At 48.7% G+C, this 18,717-nt stretch overlaps 1 protein-coding gene and 1 pseudogene across 1 annotated transcript in view; one reads left to right on the forward strand and one right to left on the reverse strand.

Annotated features, from left to right (window-relative positions):
- CEP72 (centrosomal protein 72) overlaps window positions 1–18,391 on the reverse strand; it is a 52,516-nt gene extending 34,125 nt beyond the window's left edge. Inside the window, exons 1-3 of the mRNA XM_039471821.2 lie at window positions 18,298–18,391; window positions 9,212–9,339; window positions 8,183–8,375 (exon numbers count right to left, since the gene is read on the reverse strand). Coding sequence (XP_039327755.1) covers window positions 8,183–8,375; window positions 9,212–9,339; window positions 18,298–18,379 — 403 coding nt within the window. The 5' untranslated portion in view covers window positions 18,380–18,391. The remainder of the gene's footprint in view (window positions 1–8,182; window positions 8,376–9,211; window positions 9,340–18,297) is intronic.
- On the forward strand, window positions 11,701–12,608 carry LOC101048650 (protein CUSTOS-like; annotated as a pseudogene).
- Window positions 18,392–18,717: the final 326 nt, after the last annotated feature.

Below are 18,717 nucleotides of genomic sequence, written 5' to 3' on the forward strand. Positions count from 1 at the left end.
GCGACGCCCTTCCGCGCAGAGGGGCCGCCACGCAGGCGATGCCCTTCCGCGCAGAGGGGCGGCCACGCAGGCGACGCCCTTCCGGGCAGAGGGGCCGCCACGCAGGCGATGCCCGTCCGCGCAGAGGCGCCGCCGCCCGGGCCACAGACCGCCCGGTGTCACTGCGCTCCCGGAGTCGGTGCTCGGCACCCACCGCTCTAGACATTCCTCCGACGATAAACTGAGATATGACCATAAACTGAGATATGACCGTATGTACGGAAGCAGGTAACTGAGCAGCGAGAGATTCTTCAGGCACTGACCGCCAACCATAGACTAATGTAAGATTATATATGAGAGATTATATAAAAGGAAATAACTGAGCAGCGAGAGATTCTTCAGGCACTGACCGCCAACCATAGACTAATGTAAGATTATACATGAGAGATTATATAAAAGGAAATAACTGAGCAGCGAGAGATTCTTCAGGCACTGACCGCCAACCATAGACTAATGTAAGGTTATATATGAGAGACTATATAAAAGGAAATAACTGAGCAGCGAGAGATTCTTCAGGCACTGACCGCCAACCATAGACTAATGTAAGATTATACATGAGAGATTATATAAAAGGAAATAACTGAGCAGCGAGAGATTCTTCAGGCACTGACCGTCAACCATAGACTAATGTAAGATTATGTATGAGAGATTATATAAAAGGAAATAACTGAGCAGCGAGAGATTCTTCAGGCACTGACCGCCAACCATAGACTAATGTAAGGTTATATATGAGAGATTATATAAAAGGAAATAACTGAGCAGCGAGAGATTCTTCAGGCACTGACCGCCAACCATGGACTAATGTAAGATTATACATGAGAGATTATATAAAAGGAAATAACTGAGCAGCGAGAGATTCTTCAGGCACTGACCGCCAACCATAGACTAATGTAAGATTATACATGAGAGATTATATAAAAGGAAATAACTGAGCAGCGAGAGATTCTTCAGGCACTGACCGCCAACCATAGACTAATGTAAGATTATACATGAGAGATTATATAAAAGGAAATAACTGAGCAGCGAGAGATTCTTCAGGCACTGACCGTCAACCATAGACTAATGTAAGATTATGTATGAGAGATTATATAAAAGGAAATAACTGAGCAGCGAGAGATTCTTCAGGCACTGACCGCCAACCATAGACTAATGTAAGATTATATACGAGAGATTATATAAAAGGAAATAACTGAGCAGCGAGAGATTCTTCAGGCACTGACCGCCAACCATAGACTAATGTAAGATTATATACGAGAGATTATATAAAAGGAAATAACTGAGTAGTGAGAGATTCTTCAGGCACTGACCGCCAACCATAGACTAATGTAAGATTATATATGAGAGATTATATAAAAGGAAATAACTGAGTAGTGAGAGATTCTTCAGGCACTGACCGCCAACCATAGACTAATGTAAGGTTATATATGAGAGATTATATAAAAGGAAATAACTGAGTAGTGAGAGATTCTTCAGGCACTGACCGCCAACCATAGACTAATGTAAGATTATATATGAGAGATTATATAAAAGGAAATAACTGAGTAGTGAGAGATTCTTCAGGCACTGACCGCCAACCATAGACTAATGTAAGATTATATATGAGAGATTATATAAAAGGAAATAACTGAGCAGTGAGAGATTCTTCAGGCACTGACCGCCAACCATAGACTAATGTAAGATTATATATGAGAGATTATATAAAAGGAAATAACTGAGCAGTGAGAGATTCTTCAGGCACTGACCGCCAACCATAGACTAATGTAAGATTATGTATGAGAGATTATATAAAAGGAAATAACTGAGTAGCGAGAGATTCTTCAGGCACTGACCGCCAACCATAGACTAATGTAAGATTATATATGAGAGATTATATAAAAGGAAATAACTGAGCAGTGAGAGATTCTTCAGGCACTGACCGCCAACCATAGACTAATGTAAGATTATACATGAGAGATTATATAAAAGGAAATAACAGCAGCGAGAGATTCTTCAGGCACTGACCGCCAACCATAGACTAATGTAAGATTATATATGAGAGATTATATAAAAGGAAATAACTGAGCAGTGAGAGATTCTTCAGGCACTGACCGCCAACCATAGACTAATGTAAGATTATACATGAGAGATTATATAAAAGGAAACAACTGAGCAGTGAGAGATTCTTCAGGCACTGACCGCCAACCATAGACTAATATAAGATTATATATGAGAGATTATATAAAAGGAAATAACTGAGTAGTGAGATATTCTTCAGGCACTGACCGTCAACCATAAACTAATGTAAGATTATATATGAGAGATTATATAAAAGGAAATAACTTAGAGATTCTTCAGGCACTGACCGTCAACCATAAACTAATGTAATATTATATATGAGAGATTATATAAAAGGAAATAACTGAGTAGTGAGATATTCCTCAGGCAGTAACCGTCAACCATAAACTAATGTAAGATTATATAATAGAGATTATATAAAAGGAAATAACTGAGTAGTGAGGTATTCAGGCACTAACCGCCAACCATAAACTAATGTAAGATTATATATGAGAGATTATATAAAAGGAAATAACTGAGCAGCGAGAGATTCTTCAGGCACTGACCGTCAACCATAGACTAATGTAAGATTATATACGAGAGATTACATAAAAGGAAATAACTGAGCAGTGAGAGATTCTTCAGGCACTGACCGCCAACCATGGACTAATGTAAGGTTATATATGAGAGATTATATAAAAGGAAATAACTGAGCAGCGAGAGATTCTTCAGGCACTGACCGCCAACCATGGACTAATGTAAGGTTATATATGAGAGATTATATAAAAGGAAATAACTGAGCAGCGAGAGATTCTTCAGGCACTGACCGTCAACCATAGACTAATGTAAGGTTATATATGAGAGATTATATAAAAGGAAATAACTGAGCAGCGAGAGATTCTTCAGGCACTGACCGTCAACCATAAACTAATGTAAGATTATATATGAGAGATTATATAAAAGGAAATAACTGAGTAGTGAGAGATTCTTCAGGCACTGACCGTCAACCATAAACTAATGTAAGGTTATATATGAGAGATTATATAAAAGGAAATAACTGAGTAGTGAGATATTCCTCAGGCAGTAACCGTCAACCATAAACTAATGTAAGATTATATAAAAGAGATTATATAAAAGGAAATAACTGAGTAGTGAGGTATTCAGGCACTAACCGCCAACCATAAACTAATGTAAGATTATATATGAGAGATTATATAAAAGGAAATAACTGAGTAGTGAGATTCTTCAGGCACTGACCCATCAACCATAAACTAATGTAAGATTATATATAAGAGATTATATAAAAGGAAATAACTGAGTAGTGAGAGATTCTTCAGGCACTGACCGTCAACCATAAACTAACGTAATATTATATATGAGAGATTACATAAAAGGAAATAACTGAGTAGTGAGAGATTCTTCAGGCACTGACCCGTCAACCATAAACTAATGTAAGATTATATATAAGAGATTATATAAAAGGAAATAACTTAGTGAGAGATTCTTCAGGCACTGACCGTCAACCATAAACTAATGTAAGATTATATATGAGAGATTATATAAAAGGAAATAACTGAGTAGTGAGATATTCTTCAGGCATTAACCGTCAACCATAAACTAATGTACGATTATATATAAGAGATTATATAAAAGGAAATAACTGAGTAGTGAGAGATTCTTCAGACACTAACCGTCAACCGTAAACTAATGTAAGATTATATATGAGAGATTATATAAAAGGAAATAACTGAATAGTGAGAGATTCTTCAGGCACTAACCGTCAACCGTAAACTAATGTAAGATTATATATGAGAGATTATATAAAAGGAAATAACTGAGTAGTGAGAGATTCTTCAGGCACTAACCGTCAACCATAAACTAATGTAAAATTATATATGAGAGATTATATAAAAGGAAATAAACTGAGTAGTGAGAGATTCTTCAGGTACTAACCACTCAACCATAAACTAATGTAAGATTATATATGAGAGATTATATAAAAGGAAATAACTGAGTAGTGAGATATTCTTCAGGCACTAACCGCTCAACCATAAACTAATATAAGATTATATATGAGAGATTATATAAAAGGAAATAACTGAGTAGTGAGATACTCTTCAGGCACTAACCGCTCAACCATAAACTAATATAAGATTATATATAAGAGATTATATAAAAGGAAATAACTGAGTAGTGAGGTATTCAGGCACTAACCGTCAACCATAAACTAATGTAGTTTATATATAAGAGATTATATAAAAGGAAATAACTGAGTAGTGAGAGATTCTTCAGGCAGTAACCATCAACCATAAACTAATGTAAGATTATATATGAGAGATTATATAAAAGGAAATAACTGCATAGTGAGGTATTCAGGCACTAACCGTCAACCATAAACTAATGTAAGATTATATATAAGAGATTATATAAAAGGAAATAACTGAGTAGTGAGAGATTCTTCAGGCACTGACCGTCAACCATAAACTAATGTAAGATTATATATGAGATTATATAAAAGGAAATAACTGAGTAGTGAGGTATTCTTCAGGCACTAACCGCTCAACCATAAACTAATGTAAGATTATATATGAGAGATTATATAAAAGGAAATAACTGAGTAGTGAGATACTCTTCAGGCACTAACCGTTCAACCATAAACTAATGTAAGATTATATATGAGAGATTATATAAAAGGAAATAACTGAGTAGTGAGCGATTCTTCAGGCAGTAACCACTCAACCATAAACTAATGTAAGATTATATATAAGAGATTATATAAAAGGAAATAACTGAGTAGTGAGATACTCTTCAGGCACTAACCGCACCAACTATAAACTAATATAAGATTATATATGAGATTATATAAAAGGAAGTAACTGAGTAGTAACACTATAAGCTAAGATATTCTTCAGGCACAAATTGTGAGGGAGATCTGCTTAGCTCTCCTTCCTCAGTGCCCAGAAGAGGGGTTACCCACAGCCCCGCACCCTTCTACCCTGGCGTTCACCTGCCCTGTATTAACACACAGCCGTCTGTCCACCAAGACTTCGCTTTGCTCCTGAGTCAGTTCCAAATCCCATTCTCCAACACTTCTCTGGACTGTTCCGTACATTCTAATGTAGCATGTCCAAAGGCAACCGCAAACTCACCTTCTCCCCAAGCTTACCCCCTCCTGCTGGCGCAGTCTCCCCAAACGCTGACTTCTCCCCAGACGTTGGCTTCATCCCACACGCAGGCCCTTGCTATCTGCCTCCTCCACCACCAAGGCCTTTCCATGACCCAAGCACAGCCGAGGACTGAGCCCCTCCGGAGGCAGCACTCGGGCAGCGGGCCGTCCCTGGGACCCAGCAAGGCCTTTCCGCGACCCACGTGCAGCCGAGGACTGAGCCCCTCCGGAGCAGCATTCAGGCAGCAGGCTGTCCCTGAGACCCAGCAGCTCCATGGCTCCATGGCGCCTCTGACGTGGGAAGACCCTCACGTTCCTTCTCTGTAGAAACACCAAGATTCTGAGTCTAAAACCTGGATGACAGAGGTGATGATTTAGAATTGAAGATTCCAAAAATTACCCATGACTGCAGCTTCTGAAACAGAGCCAGACTCAACTGTTGAGGAGTTATTTGGCTGACCAGCCACAAAACCGATACAAAACAGGCGCTTCTGCCTCGAAAGCCTCTTATCCTTGAACAGCAAAATCTGAATTGGGTTTGGAAACAGACAGTGTGTCTTGGGGGGTCCATTATTAATGCCCACGGCCCCACCCAAGGGGGAAGAGAGTTGGACCAGCAGCCAGGCTCTCAGGAGGCCAGCAACACACATGCTCCCAAGGAGGCCGAGAGCTACTGCGCAGAGCTCCGTCCACACCGGCCAGGCTCCGGAAGGCAGCGCCCAGCACTCGCCGCATGAGTGGGGGAGCCAGGGTCTTCCCTGACAGTGATTCTGGGAGCTGGGTCTCACTCTGGCCACACAGACACCTGGAGTGCCTCCAGCCCTTGCAGAGCAGTGAATGCACCCCCAATTGCTGCCCTCCCACCTGACACTCCTGCCCCGGCACTCGCCAGCCCGAGCCCTCCTGCAGAAGCAAAGCCCACCAGGACACAGGACTACCATCAGCAAAAACCACTTTCAGAAGGTTACAGAAAAACTGTCTTGATTGTTAGTCACTAAAAAACGGTCAAACGGTGGCAGACTGGAGCATTCTTACAAGTGGACTCCTTTAAACAGATTTCAGTCCACAGCACTAAACCGACACTGTCACCAACAGGCGACGGAGGGTGTGTGCGCTACATGCTGACGGACAGCTCTTTCCAGCATCTCCAGAAAGTTTTCCAGTGGCAAAGCAGTGCAGTTTAAAATGCTAGAATTTGGCCAGGCACAGCAGCCCAGGCCTGTCAGCCCAGCACCTTGGGAGGCCCGGGGCAGACAGATCTCAAGGCCAGGAGGGGCAGACAGATCTCAAGGCCAGGAGGGGCAGACAGATCTCAAGGCCAGGAGGGGCAGACAGATCTCAAGGCCAGGAGTTCCAGACCAGCCTGGCCAACGTGGCAAAACCCCATCTCTACTAAAAATACAAAAGTTAGCTGGGCGTGGTAGTGCACGCCTGTAGTCCCAGCAACTTGGGAGGCCAAGGCAGGAGTAATGTTTGAACCTGGGAGGTGGAGGTTGCAGTGAGCCAAGATCACCCCACTGCACTCCAGCCTGGGTGACAGAGCGAGACTCTGTATCAAATGAAGTGTTAGAATTCCAATTACAAATTCGTGGGTGGTCACATCATGGTCAGGACACTCCAGTCCTCCCTGTGATGAGGTGATGTTGCCCCGTGTCGCTCCACAATGGCTCAGACGCTCCTCCACCTGCTTTCCCACCTCCTGCATGTGGCTTCGCTGACGTCACACAGACGTCACAGGGCTGAAGGGCGAAGTCTGCTGGGCGTTCATCTGCTGGGCAGCAAAACCCTGGAGGGTCCTCAGTCCCGACAGTCAGTTCCCAGGGCCAGACAAATCAACCACCAATGTGCTTCCATTGCAGGACCTCCTTCAGCTGCTATTTACTCGAAACTGACATATCAATCTCAATCCTCTGAAAGAACAGCCATGGAAGCCTCTTGTTCAGGGCACTCACAGTGGGGAAAGGGTTCTGTCCTCTGTTGATTCTCTGGTCTTTTTTTGTAACAAGATAGTCGGGACTCTTTGATTCTGTTTTTGATAATGTCCTAGGTTCAGAAGGAGGGGCAGGTTTTGAACAGCGGTGCATGATAGGTCTGACCCTAACAACAGAAATAGCCAGAGAATGGCCAGGCTGGGCAGCCCAGGAGCTTACAGATATTAACTCAGGTCTCCCCACCACATGTCAACACAGCATTCGTATCCCCCTACTTCACACAGGAGGACTGAGGTAAGAGGCCTGCACCCTCTCCTTCCCCCACAGACTCTGGTTAGTGTGCTCCTGGGTTGAGGCCCCAGCTCTCACTGGATCTGTGACTCAGGGCAGGATCAGCAGAGACACCGCCAGGTGCTCACAGCGACAACACCTCCAGAGAGGCAGGAGACCGGTGGGAAGGCGACCTGCGGCTGCTCCAACCCAGGGACCCTCCCTACTGGGCACAGCTGAGGGTCTACAGGACTGCCACGGAAACCTTCTCTTTCAGGATCGTGACCTGGAGGTCACTGCAGCTCATCCCCTCCCGACCCCGTCCCCGTGGCAGGGTGTGGGGGACAAAGAGCTGGCTATCCTGTGTGCTTCCAAGTGGGGACAGCCAGGCTGCACCCTGCTGTTTAGCGGTGCCTGAGATGATGCCCGGTGGCTAGACGAGGACAGGACGGATGATGTTCAGGGACGTGCTCACATCCCACAGCCACGCCACGGAGTGCCGGAAAAGGACAGAGTAGCCTGGCCCAGGGCTGCACTCCCACAGCCACAGCCCTGCAGCCTCCCAGGCCGCTCTCCTCCCGGCCCCGTCCTGTGCAGACACAGGGCCGCTGGAGCTGTGTGTCTGCGGGGACTCAAGCCGTGGGTGTAGAAAATCAACTCCCTGTTCCAGAAGGAATCAAGTGTGTGACGTTGAGAACACAGACGCCACCACCACGCCCGCGACGCCCCGCCTGACACCTACCCAGCTGCCGGAGCCCGGGGAGCAGGTGCACGACAAACAGGCGGTAGTCAGACTCGGCCTTCACCACGGGGTTCAGCCGCAAGTCCAGGTCTACAAGCTCCGTCAGGGAGTGGAGCCGGAACACTTCTGCCAGCGACGAGATGCAGTTGTAGTAGAGATTGAGACTCTCCAGCGCAGTCAGGTACTGAATGCCCTGTTAACAGGAAGACACTGTGAATTCGTTCACACTTTAAACCAACCAACTTAATAAACACACTTGCAATAAATACATGTGTTACCAGCAAAAGTAGTAAAATGAGACACGTTCTCATTTGTGAAGTTCTCTGGGCCCACGCGGTGAGATGACTGTTTAGGGAAGCCACGTGTGCCGCAGCGTGATGGGACTGAGCATAGCTGGTACCTATGGAGGCCTCCATGTGCACCACGCTGAGTGACTCTCACACACAACCTCACTTAATCCACACGCCGCCCTACAGGGTGAGAACCATTGGGGCCCCACTTTGCAGATGAGAAAGCTGAGGCCTGGGAAGGGGAAGGATGAGGCCACACTCGGTGTAACCTGGCTGGGCCCACGTCTGACTTGGAGCAGACTCCCGAGCTGCTGTCAGACACAGCCTCCATAATGTTCAGGCCCCACGCTCGGGGCAGGCACATCCCACAGTCCTGTCAAGGCCAATCAGGCCACGGGCAGGGTGTGCACAGCTCCCCCGCACCATCACCTCGGCGTCTCCCACCAGGGCGACCCCGCCAGGGGCCCAGCAACAGCCCCAGACCCACTCAGTAAGTCTCTGGGGTCTCATTTCATTTCCTTTAAATATGTAACTATCATCAGCAGAGGGCTACAACACAATGTAATGTGATGTGTATGAAATCTAGCCCACAGCAAACACAATAAAACACAACACCAAGAGTCCAGTTCACAGGTGTAAGCACACAGTTGCAAAACAGACTCCGTTTCCACTGTAAATGTACTTTCCACTGATGTTGATAGCAACGAATTTTCTTTTTAGAAAGAGACCTAAAACTCACCTCCAGACTAACCAAGGAGTTGCGTGAGAGATCGAGAGATTTCAGACCTGTTAAACTCATCAGAGAACGTCCCAGGTGGGTGATCTTCTCTTGGTAAGTTCCAGGAATAGACAATGACCGAAGCTCGGCTGAGAATACAAAAAATTATGAGACTTTAATCTTTTCTTTTGAAAACAATGATTACAATAAAGATGAGGTTCTTGGTGTTTGGAATACAGTATAGATACTGACACAGTCCTGGTTTGACTAAACCTTACTCCAGCTCCTGAATCTTCTCCTAGGCCATCCGTCCCTTCCTTGTAAAGTCCCGTCTAGCGCAGCCAGAACCCCCACCCTCAATATCTGATCAGGTTCCTTATCCCCCACGTCCCACAGGTGATGCTGGGTCCCCCAGCCTGTCTTTCGCAACAGCCCCATTGGGTCGGTTTAGCTAAAATCCCCCTGGCTCCTCACGTCTGCTCAGTCATTTTCCATCCACTGCCCCACCCTGATCCTCAGCTATAAACTCCCCTTGGCCCCTGCCGCACTTGCATTGAGCTCCATCTCTCTCCCCCACTGCAAAATCCCAGCACGGGGGCCCCAGGCCCGCCTCGACGGTTCTGAACAAAGCCTTCCTCACTGTGCCTGACAAGGGTCATTCAATACAGTCCTTCCTCTAACAATACATGTAAAAAAGACTGAAAGACAAACATTAACCCATGTGTCCTACTGGGGACTAAATCCCTCTATTATCCCTGTTACACATTTCTGTACTTCCAACTTTTCTTATCATCTGAAAGAGGCACCGAGAACCCCAGTGCGACCCATTCGGAGTTGGAATGTCAGCACTGAGGAGCAGGGACCGCACCTGGGGTTTTAGCTCAGTCCCTCCAAGCCCACACCCTGCCTTCCACCTCGATTGCCTCTCCCTCCCAAACCATCTCTCACCAGGAACGCCTCACTAATTCATCTCCTGCTTCCACTCTGGCTGCTCAATTCTGTCACCCCTCACAGCCATCACCATCTGAAACCACCAGCCGGGTAACCTGTCTGCTCTGTCCTCCCCCCACACCTCGGTGGGACCGTGCGAGCTCTGTGCACCAGGCCTGCCTCTGCAACACGCACCCCATAAGCAGCCATTAGAGCAACGTCAAACACAAGGTTAAAGTTTCCACAGCCAAAAAGACAGTTTAGATCTGAATACATCAATACACCAAGACTTTCCCGGGAAAATTTAAATGTTAAAATATGTTTTTTTGTTTTTTGGTGTTTTTTTGGGGGACAGAGTCTCACTCTGTTGCCCAGGCTGGAGTGCAGTGGTTTGATCTCAGCTCACTGCAACCTCCGCCTTCCCGGTACAAGTGATTCTCCTGTCTCAGCCTCCTGAGTAGCTGGGATTACAGGTGCCTGCCACCACATCCAGCTAATTTTTGTATTTTTTAGTAGAGACCAGGTTTCACCATGTTGGTTGGGCTGGTCTCGAACTCCTTACCTAAAGTGATCTATCTGTCTTGACCTCCCAAAGTACAGGGACTATAGGCGTGAGCCACTGCACTCGGCCAGAATATGGTTTAAGTTTAAATTTGGGTTGGAGCTCTCCCAGTTCCAGGCAAGATGGAGGAGATACATTTCACTCTACTCCTCCCACATATTAGACCCACCACCCTGGAGGAAAATATACAAAACAGGCATTGGGAGGCCGAAAGGTGGGAACAGAAGGCCAGCCAGCCAGGGGCCTCGGCACTCGAGAAATAACCCAGCACTGAGTCCCTGGATTGGCTCTGGGGTTTTGTTGGGTGCCACACAGGCTAGCATCCCGGACACACCAATGGGCCAAAAACCCTCAGCCTGCTCTCCATGGTCAAAGGACGAAGGTCAAAGCCTTCACATAGGCTCTCTTCACATCATCAGCCCTACTGCGACCAAACCACACCCCCACCCCCACCCCCACACACACCTCGTCCACCTGGCCTTGTTCACATCAGCCCTACTGTGACCAAACCATACACCCACATCCACCCCCTATTGCAACTAGCCACCCCCCCGACACACACACACACAACCTACTGCAACCAAGCCTCCCCCCACCCACACATACACCCTTCATCCACCTGGCCTTGTGCCGCAGCAAGCACCGGGGCGTGAGAATGGACCCTGACCACGGTCCTGGCCTGGCTGGAGCGACGTGGCGCCCTTCGCCCTCCCGGGCAGCAGGGTCCGCCAGAGGCCGTCCGGGCGGAGGCGGCGCCCAGCGCGGAGGGAGGGGACTGAAACAGGAAGCGGAGTCTCGTGACGTCACGCCCAGCGTGTCCGCAATCCGATTTAAGAAACGACCAAGAACCAGAAAAATGGCAATTTGAACGAGAAAACAGTCGATCAACAGCTATCACCGAGAGAGGACACAGAAGTCACGTCTAACAAGGACTTTAAAGTGACTGTCATAAAAAATACTTGTAACTACAAACGCTTGAGACAAAAGAAAAAATAAGTCTTCGCGGCGGTAGTTCAAGATGGCGGCGCCCAGTGGCACCGCGAGCGGTTCGGAAAGCAGCAGCGGCAGCGGCGACGGAGGAGCTGGCGCGGTGCCCGAGGGGCAATGCCGGCCTGGGGCTCGGAGCCGCGGCCGCACGGGGCAGCGAAGCCAAGAGCCTCCATCTTGAAGGTGCGTCTCTCTGGAGTCCACACGTCTCACCAGCTCAATTGCTGCAGTCGACTCCGTGCTCCTGCCGTTACCCCAACAGTCTCGCGCCGCACAGCAGCCAAAGATGTTCCGTGAAAACCCTGGTGCTGCAGATAACCGGCTGTGAGCCTCTCAACCGAGCCTCAGGCCTAAGGTGGATGGGCATGAGCAAGATGGCAACGAGCTTCAGACCACCCCCGAATTCCGAGCCCACGTAGCCAAGAAGCTGGCAGCTTGCGGGACAGCTTCATGCCATCTCAGAAGTAGCAAAGGAGCCAACAAAAGCTCAGGTACAAAGTCGCTTCAGAGGATGACGGTTTCTGCCTTTTCTTCACGTCTGTCCCTGGAGGCCCTGAGAAGGAAGAGTTGCCCCAACCCCGCCGAAAGCGCCCGCCCTCCAGCTCCAGCAGTGAGGACAGTAACGAGGAGTGGCGGCGGTGCCGGGGGGCAGCTGTGTCGGCCTCTGACACCCTGCAGGAGGCAGCCATCCATAGCGCTGGCACGGTGAAGGAGGCAAAGAAGAAAAGGAAGTTGCAAAAGCAAGCCAAGAAGGTGGCGAGAGTAGCCACCACCCCCACCAGCGCAGCCGCGGTCCAGAAGCAGAAGTCAGGTGAGATCACCAGGGACCGAGTGTTGCTTGGAACCAAAAGGAAGAAAAAGAAGAAAAAGGCAAAGAAGGCCAGTGAGGCCTCTCCATTCCCACCAGCAAAGAGCGCCACGGCGGTGCCTGCAAACTGAACCAGCTGCGGGCAAGGACGAAGAGCGCCACGGCGGAGCCTGCAAACTGAACCCAGCTGCGGGCAAGGACGAAGAGCGCCACGGCGGTGCCTGCAAACTGAACCAGCTGCGGGCAAGGACGAAGAGCGCCACGGCGGTGCCTGCAAACTGAACCCAGCTGCGGGCAAGGACGAAGAGCGCCACGGCGGTGCCTGCAAACTGAACCAGCTGCGGGCAAGGACGAAGAGCGCCACAGCGGTGCCTGCAAACTGAACCAGCTGCGGGCAAGGACGAAGAGCGCCACAGCGGTGCCTGCAAACTGAACCCAGCTGCGGGCAAGGACAAAGAGCGCCACGGCGGTGCCTGCAAACTGAACCAGCTGCGGGCAAGGACTCAGCTCCAAGGACAGGGTGCCCCGGGGACAAGACATTACCAAGCCCCACCTCCCTCTCCAAGTTCAAGGGCTGGGCTGGCAAGTCTAGACTGTCCGCAGACCCTGATGGTGATGAGGGCTTGCCTGAGAGTCGGGCCAAAAAAGTAGCTGTGGGTGAGAAGCCCAAGCACAGCCTGGCCCTCTGTGCTCCCACGGGGGGCTGAGGGGCCTGTGGTTCCAGAACATTGCATGGCCTCAGGAAAAGGAGCCATCCGATTGAGACTAGTGGCCAAGTGGTGAAACCTCTATCTCCCTAGAACTGTCTGAGGTGGGCAGGGGAAGGTAGATCTCCTCCCCCACCACCTCCTTAGCCGGGCATGAGAAACCGTTTTTAGAAAATGGGAGAAGGGATCCCAAGATGCCAAGGCCCAGAGAAACTTCTGTTCTTCTCCCCTTAGCTCACATAGACGTCACAGAAGTGTATGAGAAAGGAGAGAGATTTTTTTACCCCTGGCTTTCTAGAATTTCCTTTGTCTGCATTTGTGAATATACCACACATGATGGTGTCTCTGAGCCGACCAGATTATGGAAACTCAATTGTCAGGGGACCCAAACAAAACTGAGAGTGAGTTGGGTATTGTCTCGTCAGTGCTGAACCTTAAGACACTTTGAATAAACATCCTCCTCCTCTCTCCACCCCACTCAAGATTTCAGGAAGTGTCACAGCGCTCGTGGACTAGGTTTCCTGTGACAGAGGCATTCTGCAAGAAGTAGAAGCTCGCTGCCAAGCACAGTGGCTCACGCCTGAATTCCTAGCACTTTGGGAGGCCAAGGAGGGTGGATCAGTTGAGGCCAGGAGTTTGAGACCAGTCTGGCCAACATGGTGAGACCCCGTCTCTACTAAAAATACAAAAATTAGCTGGGCATGTTGGCACACGCATGTAATCCCTGCTACTCGGGAGGCTGAGGCAGGAGAATCATTTGAACCCAGGAGGTGGAGGTTGCAGTGAGCCGACATTGCACCACTGCACTCCAGCCTGGGCAACAAAGTGAGATGAGACCCTGTCTCAAAAAAAAAGTAGTAGAAGTAGTAGTAGTAGTAGTAGTAGTAGTAGTAGTAGTAGTAGTAGAAGCTCACAGCCAGACACTGTGGCTCACACCTGTAATCCCAGCACTTTGGGAGGCAGAAGCAGGGGGATCACTTGAGGCCAGGAGTTCCAGACTAACCTGGATAACTTGGTGAAACCCTGTCTCTATTAAAAAAATTAAAAAAAAAAAATAGTCTTAGCAAAGAAACAGAAGATATAAAGAAGAAAAATAGAAATTTTAAAGAAAAATACAATAACAAAAAATCTTTTGAGCAGTTTAATAGCAGAATGGAGATGACAGATGAAAACTATAAAGAAAAACTAAGAGAACCGGTCACAAGCAGACCTGCCCTAAGACAATCGCTGAAGAACGTTCTTCAAACATAAAGACCAAAGAAACCTGAAACATGGTGGAATGAAGAAAAAATAACAGAACAGGTAAGCATGCGGATAAATATGTTTCCTCCTGAGTTATTCAAAAAGCTAGGTAGTTTTAAAACTCACATGATTAATATGGTTCTCAAAATATGTAGAGGAAATACTTAAGACAACTAAAGTGTAAAGAGGATGGAGACCTAAATGGTGGTAAGGTTTGGACATTTTGCTTAGAAGCGGTAAAATGTCTGTAAAAGTAAACTGTGTTGAATTACATATACATATTGTGATTTGTACAGCCACCACTATAAAAACCATACAAGGAGATATACATCAAAACATAACAGATAAATCAAAATGAGATACTGAAAATATTCAACTAAGTCACAGGAGGCAGGAAAAGGGAAACAGAAGAAAAAACATAGGAAACAATTAAAAAATAAAATGGCACACTTAAGTCCTGATATTTAACAATTAGATTAAATGTAAATGGCCTAAAATACTACTACAAGACAGAGATTAGCAGAGTGAATAAAAATAATGAACCAAGAAACTAATTTCAAATATAAAATAAAAGTAGGTTAAAAGTTCAAAGTAAATGGATAGCAAAAGATATGCCATGCAAAAACCAACTGAAGGAAAGCAGCAGCAGCTACTCCCATCAAACTAGACAGATGTCTCAACAAAGAAAATTCACGTGAATAAACGAGGAACAAGGGCTGGGCGCGGTGGCTCACGTCTGTAATCCCAGGACTTTGGGAGGCTGAGGTGGGTGGATCACCTGAGGTCAGGAGTTTGAGAGCAGCCTGGACAACATGGTGAAACCCTGTCTCTACTAAAAATACAAAAATTAGCTGGGTGTGGTGGCAGGGTGCCTGTAATCCTAGCTACTAGGGAAGCTGAGGCAGAAGAATCGTGTGAACCCAGGAGGCAGAGGTTGCAGTGAGTCCAGTTCACGCCACTGTACTCCAGCCTGGGCAACAAGAGCAAAACTCTGTCTCAAAAAAAAAAAAAAAAAAAGAGGAAGACTACATATATTAAAAGGGTCAGTTCATTAAGAAAATATAAAAATTCTAGATATGTAATTCAACAAATAACAGAGCTTCAAAACACATAAAGTGAAAAGAGAAATAGAAAAATCTACAATTACCCTAAAGGGTTCAAGACCCCTCTCTCAGTAATTGAGTTACTAGACAGAAAATCAGCAAGGATACAGAAGAATTGAACAATACCATCAACCAAGAGGATCTAATTGATATTTATGTATTCACATAACACTCCAACCAGCAACAGAATACACATTCAAGTGCACCTGGAACATTCACCAATACAGCCCAGATGCTGGACCATAAAGCAAACCTTGACAAATTTAAAAGAATTAAAATCATACAGATTATGTTCTGGCCATAATGGAATCACACAGAAAAATAACAGGAAAATCTCCAAATGCATGGAACCTTAAAAACATACTCCTTAAAAATCCACAGGTCAAAGAGGAAGTCTCAAGGGAAATTCTTAAAATATTCTGAACTGGATGAAAATTAAAATACAACATAACAAAACTTGTGAATACAGTGAAAGTAGCGTTCAGAGGGAAATTTGTGGCACTATTTATATTAGAAAAGAAGAAAGTCTCAAATCAATGATCTACATTTTTGCCTCAAGAATCTAGAAAAAGCGTAACATAAATGCAAAGCAAGCAGAAAAGGAAATAAAAAGCAGATCAGTGAAATTGAAACTAGAAAAACACTGGAGAAAAACTGATCAAACCCAAAGTTGGTTCTTGGAAAAGATCAATAACATTAACAAACCTCTAGCAAGACTAAAAAAGAATACACAGATCATCAATATCAGGAACAGAAGAGGGATATCCCTGTAAACCCTGTAGCACTAAGCAGGGAAGAAGGGGGGCCTCAGTGCATCCCGAGGTCAGCTGCCCTCTCAGGGATTACCTCAGAGCTGTGTGGCACCTACTGCCTTAGGATCACTCAGACTCTGTCATGAGGTCATAGTTCCCCTTAACTACTCTGTATATAGTAACTTGAACATTATAAAACGTTAAATTTTCCATTTGATATATTCTTTCGGGACCTGGGGACTGATGCCAGCTGGTCTAAGGACCCCACAAACAGACTCACCAAAGAATCCACTTTCCACAGGATCTAACTGATACTAGATCTAGATTGTTGAATGTTCCAGGTGAACTTGATCAATGCAGGTTCCACAGGATCTAATCATCCCGATGATTCCGTGCCCTTTACCGCCAACAATTGACAGCCCCAATTTTCCAGCCCCTCACGATTCTGTTCCTTAAAAAAACCCAGCTCAGATCTCCTTGGGGAGACGGATGAAGGCCTCCTTCCACCTCCCTGCTGAGCTCCTGCCAGGATTAAACGGTTTCTCTGCTGCAAACCGCCGCCCCCTCCCCCACCCCAGTCTCAGTGTATTTGCCTGTGGCCCTGCAGCACCTGATTGAACCTGTCGGCCCAGTAACACCTGCAGACCACACACAGACATCAACAGGCTAATAACAGAACTCCAGGAACAACTCTACACACATTCTCGACAAGTCAGCTCCAATGAGCCAACTCCACAAAATCACACACAGCCAAGACTCAAGGTGAACTGATAATATGAACGGTTTCCTAACAACCAGATACAGAATTTGTCATTTAAAAGCTTCAAAAACAGAAATTTGCATGCCCATGTGGTTTCACTGGAAAATTCCAAGAAACATTCAAAGCACACGCTCATTAGCACAAACTACAAAACCTCTTGTAAACATCAGAAGAGAAGGCAACACTTCTCAACAGTTTATAAACTCAGCTTCACCCTGACGTCAAAACCAGACAAAAGCAGGCCAGAAAGAAGGAAACCGGCCACCAGCATCCCTCAAGAAGTCCGAGGCCAGCAGCCACCACGGAGTGGGCCCAGGAGAACCAGGAGCGGGGTCCCCAGCGGGAGGGCAGGCCACGCTCCAGGAGAGCAGGGCGGACTCCCCGTTCTCGGCGATGTAACCCCGTCACGGAACCACGACCACCCGACAGGCGGGCAGGAGCCGGACCCCGGGACACGGACGCGGGCAGGGGCCGCACCTGGGCACGCGGGGGCTGCACCTGGGCATGGGGGGTGGAGTCCTCACCTGGGCACGCGGGGGCCGCCCCTGGGCATGGGGGGTGGGGTCCTCAACTGGGCACGCGGTGGCTGCACCTGGGCATGGGGGTGGGGTCCTCAACTGGGCACGCGGGGGCTGCACCTGGGCATGGGGGTGGGGTCCTCAACTGGGCACGCGGGGGCTGCACCTGGGCATGGGGGTGGGGTCCTCAACTGGGCACGCGGGGACTGTACCTGGGCATGGGGGGTGGGGTCCTCAACTGGGCACGCGGGGGCCGCCCCTGGGCATGGGGGGTGGGGTCCTCAACTGGGCACGCGGGGGCTGCACCTGGGCATGGGGGGGTGGAGTCCTCACCTGGGCACGCGGGGGCCGCACCTGGGCATGGGGGTTGGGGTCCTCACCTGGGCACGCAGGGGCCGCACCTGGGCACGGGGGGTGGGGTCCTCACCTGGGCACGCGGGGGCCGCCCCTGGGCATGGGGGGTGGGGTCCTCAACTGGGCACGCGGTGGCTGCACCTGGGCATGGGGGTGGGGTCCTCAACTGGGCACGCGGGGGCTGCACCTGGGCATGGGGGGTGGGGTCCTCACCTGGGCACGCGCGCCCCGCCAGCCCGCGACCGTTCCGGCCGCCCGCGGCGCCTGCGCAGAGGGACCCGCCTGCCCACGATCCGCCGCCCAGGTAACCAGGCGCGGCCGCCCCGGGAAGCTCGGCACCCACCCCCGCCACCCTGACGCTTGCACCCCCGCCCGCCTGCGCACCCAGGTTGCGGTGAGGCCCCAGGCCGCTCTTCGAGCGGATCGCTTCCTCACTCAGCACCAGCCGCGGGACAGCCCGCGCCATGTTTCAAACGGAGCGCGCACCACGGCGCCTGCGCGGCGGGGCGGGGTGGAGCTTGCGCCGCGGGCGGGGCAGAGAGAGGGGCGGGGCCTACGCGGTGGACCCAAGAGCCCGGCGGGGCGGGGCGGGGCGGGGCGGGGCGGGCCCTGCGCGGCGAGAGGGGCGGGGCCTTGCCGCGGCCGGGGAGGCGGAGGGGCGTGGCCTGTGCGGACGGAACCCGAAGGATCCTGAGTGGGCTGTTCACCCCTGTACACACCTGGCAGTGACAGACCAGGGACGTGGCCAGTGACCTGGTCTAATCTGCAGTGCCCCTAATCACCAGGAGGAAAGTGGGGAGGGGA

Source organism: Saimiri boliviensis, chromosome 1 (assembly GCF_048565385.1).
Source record: "Saimiri boliviensis isolate mSaiBol1 chromosome 1, mSaiBol1.pri, whole genome shotgun sequence".
NCBI lineage: Eukaryota > Metazoa > Chordata > Mammalia > Primates > Cebidae > Saimiri > Saimiri boliviensis.